Raw genomic sequence first — 7,586 nt, 5'->3', positions numbered from 1 at the left:
ACAAGCTCTGTGAATCCAAACAGAGTGACTCCCCCTCTCCGTTCCCAGTCCTGGAAACAAAAGCACTTTCCTCTTCACCCAGAGGGAATGCAAAATCAGGCTAGCAAATCCAACACACACAGATCTCCCCCTGATTTCTTCCTCCCACCAATTCCCTGGTGAGTACAGACTCAATTTCCCTGAAATTTCCCAGAAAAGAAAACTCCAACAGGTCTTAAAAGAAAGCTTTATATAAAAAAGAAAGAAAAAATACATACAAATGGTCTCTCTGTATTAAGGTGACAAAATACAGGGTCAATTGCTTAAAAGAATATTGAATAAACAGCCTTATTCAAAAAGAATACAAATCAAAGCACTCCAGCACTTATATTCATGCAAATACCAAAGAAAAGAAACCATATAACTTACTATCTGATCTCTTTGTCCTTACACTTAGAAACAGAAGATTAGAAAGCAGAAACTACTTCTCCAAAGCTCAGAGAAAGCAGGCAGACAGAAAACAAAGACTCAGACACAAACTTCCCTCCACCCAGAGTTGAAAAAATCCGGTTTCCTGATTGGTCCTCTGGTCAGGTGCTTCAGGTGAAAGAGACATTAAGCCTTAGCTACCTGTTTATGACACGCCTCCCAAATTGCAGACAGTGGGGAGGCTCACTGGCGGCGATCTCCTTCTAGAACTTGAAAATAAACAGATTAATACAACACATGCACCTTTACATATACCACTAAGTATATAACTAACAGACTTCTACATTTTAAGAACACTTTTCAACTACTGAATTCTGGGAAACTCTCACGGGAGAGAGCATCAGCAACTTTGTTAGAAGCTCCTGTGATGTGTTGAATTTCAAAATCAAAATCTTGGAGAGCTAAACTCCAACGAAGAAGTTTCTTGTTGTTCCCCTTGGCAGTATGAAGCCACTTTAGTGCAGCATGGTCAGTTTGTAGTTGGAACCACCGTCCCCAAACATATGGGCGTAGCTTTTCCAGGGCGTACACAATGGCATAGCATTCCTTTTCACTGACTGACCAGTGACTTTCCCTCTCAGACAGTTTCTTGCTGAGAAACACGACAGGATGGAAGTTGTGATCTGTTGCTTCCTGCATGAGCACTGCTCCTATACCACGCTCAGATGCATCGGTGGTTACTAGGAATGGCTTGTCAAAGTCCGGGGCCCTGAGCACAGGGTCAGACAGGAGCGTTACCTTAAGTTGGGTAAAGGCCTTTTGACACTCATCAGTTCACTTAACTGCATTTGGCTGGGTCTTTTTGGTCAGGTCGGTCAGTGGGGCAGCGATTTGGCTGTAGTGTGGTACAAATCGCCTGTAGTATCCGGCCAAGCCTAAGAAGGATTGGACCTGTTTCTTTGACCTTGGGACAGGCCACTTTTGGATAGCATCCACCTTGGCCTGTAGGGGGTTTATGGTTCCTCGACCCACCTGGTGACCCAGGTAAGTCACTCTGTTTTGGCCTATTTGACACTTTTTGGCCTTAACAGTTAGTCCGGCCTGCCTGATGCGCTCAAAGACCTTTTCCAGGTGTAGTAGGTGTTCGGGCCAGGAGTCTGAAAAAATGGCCACATCATCGAGGTAGGCAACTGCAAATTCTCCCAGTCCAGCTAGTAGACTGTCTACCAGCCTCTGGAAGGTGGCGGGTGCATTTCGAAGGCCGAAAGGAAGGACATTGAATTCATACACCCCCGAATGGGTGACGAATGCTGACCTCTCCTTGGCAGGTTCATCTAGCGGTACTTGCCAGTACCCCTTGGTTAAGTCTATTGTAGAGATGAACTGGGCACGTCCCAAATTCTCCAATAGCTCATCGGTGCGTGGCATTGGATAGTTGTCCGGACGAGTTACCGCATTTAGCTTACGGTAGTCCACGCAAAAGCGTATTTCCCCATCTGGTTTGGGTACCAGAACCACTGGAGATGCCCATGCACTGGTAGATGAGCGGATTATACCCATCTGTAGCATGTTCTGGATCTCCCGTTCTATAGCAGCTTGGGCATGAGGAGACACCCGGTAGGGTGGGGTTCTGATTGGGTGAGCATTACCTGTGTCAATGGAGTGGTATGCCCGTTCAGTCCGTCCTGGGGTGGCTGAGAACAATGGGGCGAAGCTAGTGCACAGCTCCTTGATTTGTCGCCGCTGCAGACGTTCCAGGGTGGTTGAGAGGTTCACCTCTTCCACGCCACCGTCTTTTTTCCCGTCGTAGTAGACACCGTCAGGCCACTCAGCCTCATCTCCCTGGACTGTAAACTGACAAACCTGTAAGTCTCTGGAATAGAAAGGCTTGAGAGAATTAACATGGTACACTTTAGGCTTTAGTGAGGAATTGGGAAATGCTATGAGGTAGTTTACAGTTCCCAGGCGCTCTTGGACCGTGAAGGGCCCTTCCCATGATGCTTCCATCTTATGGGCCTGTTGCGCCTTCAAGACCATAACCTGGTCTCCTACCTTGAAGGAACGTTCTCTGGCATGTCTGTCATACCAGGCCTTTTGCTCTTCTTAAGCATCCTTTAGGTTCTCTCTAGCAAGGGCTAAAGAGTGTCGGAGGGTGCTTTGTAGGTTGCTTACAAAGTCCAGAATGTTAGTTCCTGGAGAAGGCGTAAACCCCTCCCATTGCTGCTTCACCAACTGTAATGGTCCCTTAACCTCGTGACCATACACAAGTTCAAATGGTGAAAACCCTAAACTGGGATGCGGTACAGCCCTGTAGGCAAACAGCAACTGCTGCAACACTAGGTCCCAATTATTGGAGAATTCGTTGATGAATTTTCGTATCATGGCCCCCAAAGTTCCATTGAACCTTTCCACCAGGCCATTGGTTTGATGGTGGTACGGGGTGGCAACCAAGTGATTCACCCCATGAGTTTCCCACAGTTTTTTCATGGTCCCTGCCAGGAAATTAGACCCTGAATCTGTAAGGATGTCGGAGGGCCAACCTACCCTGGCAAAGATGTCTGTTAGGGTCAGGCACACAGTGTTAGCCCTGGTGTTGCCTAGAGCTACAGCTTCTGGCCATCGGGTAGCAAAGTCCACTAAAGTCAGTACGTACTGCTTTCCTCTGGGCATCTTTTTTGGGAAAGGACCCAGAATATCCACAGCTACTCGCTGAAATGGGACCTCAATTATGGGGAGTGGCTGGAGAGGGGCCTTGACCTGGTCTTGAGGCTTACCCACTCTTTGGCATACCTCACAAGACCGGACATACTTGGCAACATCCTTGCCAATCCCCTCCCAGTGGAAGGACTTCCCCAACCGGTCCTTGGTTCTGTTCACCCCAGCATGGCCACTGGGATGATCATGGGCTAAGCTTAAGAGCTTTCCCCGGTACTTAGTTGGAACCACCAACTGTTTTTGCGGCTGCCATTCTTCCCGGTGTCCACCAGAAGGAATTTCCTTGTATAAAAGTCCATGGTCTATAACAAACTGGGATCGATTAGAAGAGCTGAGAGGCGGTGGGGTGCTCCGTGCCGCTGCCCATGCTTTCTGAAGGTTGTCATCTGCTTCCTGCTCAGTCTGGAACTGTTCCCTTGAGGCTGGGGTCACCAGTTCTTCCTCAGACTGTGGACTTGGGCTTGGTCCCTCTGGAAGCAATGTAGGTGATGGGATTGTTTCCGTTGCTGGTGAACCGCTCTCCGCTGGTGCACCTGTGGTTATTTCAGGCTCTGGCTGAGCCTTTTGGGTATGGCTGTCTGTTGCTTCTGCCAGTTTTGGCTCGCTGGCGCCCTCTGGCTTTGAGTTTGAAGACGTGGTTGCACTTGCTGGTGCTGGTTGCTGTTCCAGTTCCGGGCCTGGGACTGAAGGTGCTGTGGCTGTTTCAGTGGTTGGCATGGAATCTGGATCCACTACCTCTGTCTGGGTCTCTGGTAACACAGACGGGGCCTCTGTGGACGGCTCAGGAACAGGAATGGGTCTGGAAGCTTGCCTGGTTTGGCTACGTGTAACCATTCCCACTCTCTTGGCCCGCCTCACCTGGTTGGCCAAGTCTTCCCTCAGTAGCATGGGGATAGGATAATTGTCATAGACTGCAAAAGTCCACATTCCTGACCAGCCTTTGTACTGGACAGGCAGTTGAGCTGTAGGCAAGTCTACAGCTTGTGACATGAAGGGGTAAATTGTAACTTTGGCCTTTGGGTTGATGAATTTGGGGTCAATGAAGGATTGGTGGATAGCTGACACTTGTGCCCCCGTGTCTCTCCACGCAGTAACCTTCTTTCCGCCCACTCTCAAATTTTCCCTTCGCTCCAAGGGTATTTGAGAGGCATCCGGGCCTGGGGATCTTTGGTGTGATGGTGGTGTAATGAATTGCACTCGCATGGTGTTCTTGGGACAGTTGGTCTTGATATGTCCCAGTTCATTACACTTAAAGCATCTTCCATCTGATGGGTCACTGGGCCGAGGTGAGTTACTGGAGACTGGTGAGGTGGAAGAGTAGGGCGTCTGTGGCTTTACTTGGGTTGTATGTGGGGTCTTTGGCTGTCCTCGGTTGTAAGGTTTATGGTCGGTGTGCCCCCTGGGGTAATCGTTCCCCTTGACAGTAGCTTTCTTGCTTTCTGCCACTTCCATCCATTTGGCTCCAATCTCCCCCGCCTCAGCGAGATCTTTGGGTTTTCCATCTTGTATGTACCGTGTGATGTCTTCAGGAACACCATCCAAGAACTGCTCCATTTGTATGAGGAGGTGCAGTTCTTCCAAGGTTTTAACATTGTGTCCTGATATCCAGGCCTCATAATTTTTTGCAACGTAGTAGGTGTGTTTGGGAAATGACACATCTGGTTTCCACTTTTGGGTTCTGAAGCGCCGACGGGCATGATCTGGGGTTATCCCCATTCTGTATCTGGCCTTGGTTTGAAAAAGTTTATAGTCATTCATTTGCTGCTTAGGCATTTCAGCTGCCACCTCTGCTAAAGGTCCACTGAGCTGTGACCTCAATTCTACCATGTACTGGTCTTCGGGGATGCTGTACCCAAGACAGGCTCTTTCAAAATTTTCCAAGAAGGCCTCGGTGTCATCACCTGCCTTGTAGGTGGGAAATTTCCTGTGCTGTGGAGCAATAATTGGCGCCGGGTTGTTAGGGTTGGCTGGCACATGCTGCCCAGCTTTTGCCAACTCCAGTTCATGTTTTCTCTGTTTTTCCTTCTCTTCATTCTCTTTTTGTTGTTTTTCCATTTCTTTTTGTTGTTTTTCCATTTCTTTTGGTGTTTTTCCATGTCTCAGCGGTGGGCCGCCTCTTCTTCTTCTTGCTTCCTTCTGTGGGCCAACTCTTCTTCTTCTAGTTTTCTTTTGTGTGCCAACTCATCTTCTGCTTGTTTCCTTCGGTGGGCCAACTCTTCTTCTTCTTGTTTTCTTTTGTGTGCTGCCTGTTTGATTTGTTCTTCTCTTTCTTTCATCTCCATCTCTTTTTGTTTTATTTCCAGTTGTCGCCTGTGTTCAGCTTCTTTGATTTATTCTTCAGCCTCAATTTTTGCCTTGGAAGTCATGGTTCCTGTTTTCTTGGGTTGGGGTGCCCTCCAGTGTTTATCTTCTGCACTGCAGGCTCTGTTGCCTTCTAGAGTCTGCCTAGCAACAGTGCCTTTAGCTAATCTTCAATGTTAAGTAAACCTGAAAAATCACTTTATTTGCGTGTATATAGTGCTGGTAATGACTCTCAATGGGAGTGCTATTGTGTGACAAAAGACTCTTAATAGCACCTTAACGGTTTCTTGCTTAAGATGCAAGCCACAAACTGCCAGAGAGAGCAGAAAAAAAAATTCTCTTTGGTTCCCTTTTAAAACCAACTGTTTCTCTCTGCTGAAAAGCCCTTAGCAGAGAAAAGAAAAATATAATATTCCTACTGGCTTCTGGATTCTGTCTATCTCCCAAACGCTGCTACTCATATCATAACCTTAGTCCCAGATTTGGACCTTAGCGTCCAAAATATGGGGGTTAGCATGAAAACCTCCAAGCTTAGTTACCAGCTTGGACCTGGTACTTGCTGCCACCACCCAAAAAATTAGAGTGTTTTGGGGCACTCTGGTCCCCCTGAAAAACCTTCCCTGGGGACCCCAAGACCCAAATCCCTTGAGTCTCACAACAAAGGGAAATAATCCTTTTTCCCTTCCCCCCTCCAGGTGCTCCTGGAGAGATACACAGACACAAGCTCTGTGAATCCAAACAGAGTGACTCCCCCTCTCCGTTCCCAGTCCTGGAAACAAAAGCACTTTCCTCTTCACCCAGAGGGAATGCAAAATCAGGCTAGCAAATCCAACACACACAGATCTCCCCCTGATTTCTTCCTCCCACCAATTCCCTGGTGAGTACAGACTCAATTTCCCTGAAATTTCCCAGAAAAGAAAACTCCAACAGGTTTTAAAAGAAAGCTTTATATAAAAAAGAAAGAAAAAATACATACAAATGGTCTCTCTGTATTAAGGTGACAAAATACAGGGTCAATTGCTTAAAAGAATATTGAATAAACAGCCTTATTCAAAAAGAACACACATCAAAGCACTCCAGCACTTATATTCATGCAAATACCAAAGAAAAGAAACCATATAACTTACTATCTGATCTCTTTGTCCTTACACTTAGAAACAGAAGATTAGAAAGCAGAAACTACTTCTCCAAAGCTCAGAGAAAGCAGGCAGACAGAAAACAAAGACTCAGACACAAACTTCCCTCCACCCAGAGTTGAAAAAATCCGGTTTCCTGATTGGTCCTCTGGTCAGGTGCTTCAGGTGAAAGAGACATTAACCCTTAGCTATCTGTTTATGACAGACATAGTAAGTACAAATTGGGTAAACCAATTCCCTGGTAGTACCAGTCATAATTTGGATTAGTGACACTGCATCCTAAGTGAGGCACATGTTATTCAAAACCATCTTGTTCAGGGTCTGGGTACCAATAGTACATCCTGACATGGCAATATTGGAGAAATGGGTTATGGTCCATTCACTAGGCAATCTGGAAGACAGCATCCGTAAGAAACGACCATCTAAGTCAGCTACTGATGTATCACAGAGTAATCCAACCCATGGAACAAAGAAGCTAGACATCCCTGTTTCCTGCCTAGTAAAGTTTACCAGAGGGTGACAACCAGCAGTAAGGGTAACCTATAATATGAATGGACAGTACTGCGTAGTAACTAATTGTGAGACATTTATATATAAAGGCCTCATTTGTAATGTCACCACTCTAAATGTGTTTTACTTCTCATATACATGGTACAGTGGAACACATTGTAACAATGCTTATCCCAGCATTTCAAAACACTCAGCCTACTACTACTGCCGATACAGGTGATAACTGTCATTGCCCTAAGAGGAGTGTGTTGCTCTCTGTGGTGGCACCAAAGTAAAAGGGCCAAACTACTAAGACTCAATCATAAAATTACATTCCTCAGTCATGGTCCCAGGCCTAACATTCCTGCGTCCACCACAGAGGACTAAAAACAATTGGAAAATAAAATGTGTCCATCAGTCGTACGAGGGAATGTGCAAGGGAATATAGGACAGATGTCGCACAATGGCATAGTAAGGTGGCCACATAACAGTGTTTAGCCCAACTGGTTCATCTTCAGTCCTGGCACTATGCTTTTC

General features: G+C 46.6%; 1 protein-coding gene across 1 annotated transcript; it reads right to left on the bottom strand.

Annotated features, from left to right (window-relative positions):
• Nucleotides 1–789: 789 nt before the first annotated feature.
• LOC127034293 (uncharacterized) lies at nucleotides 790–2,491 on the bottom strand. Its single transcript, XM_050923037.1, has 2 exons — nucleotides 2,058–2,491; nucleotides 790–1,565 (listed from the first exon to the last, which is right to left on the bottom strand). The coding sequence occupies exons 1-2, from the start codon at nucleotides 2,443–2,445 to the stop codon at nucleotides 1,243–1,245; spliced, it is 711 nt and encodes a 236-aa protein (XP_050778994.1). The 5' UTR covers nucleotides 2,446–2,491; the 3' UTR covers nucleotides 790–1,242.
• Between the last annotated feature and the right edge of the window lie 5,095 nt (nucleotides 2,492–7,586).

Source organism: Gopherus flavomarginatus, chromosome 1, assembly GCF_025201925.1.
Source record: "Gopherus flavomarginatus isolate rGopFla2 chromosome 1, rGopFla2.mat.asm, whole genome shotgun sequence".
NCBI classification, from domain to species: domain Eukaryota; kingdom Metazoa; phylum Chordata; order Testudines; family Testudinidae; genus Gopherus; species Gopherus flavomarginatus.
This window is presented reverse-complemented; position numbering and strand designations above follow the sequence as displayed.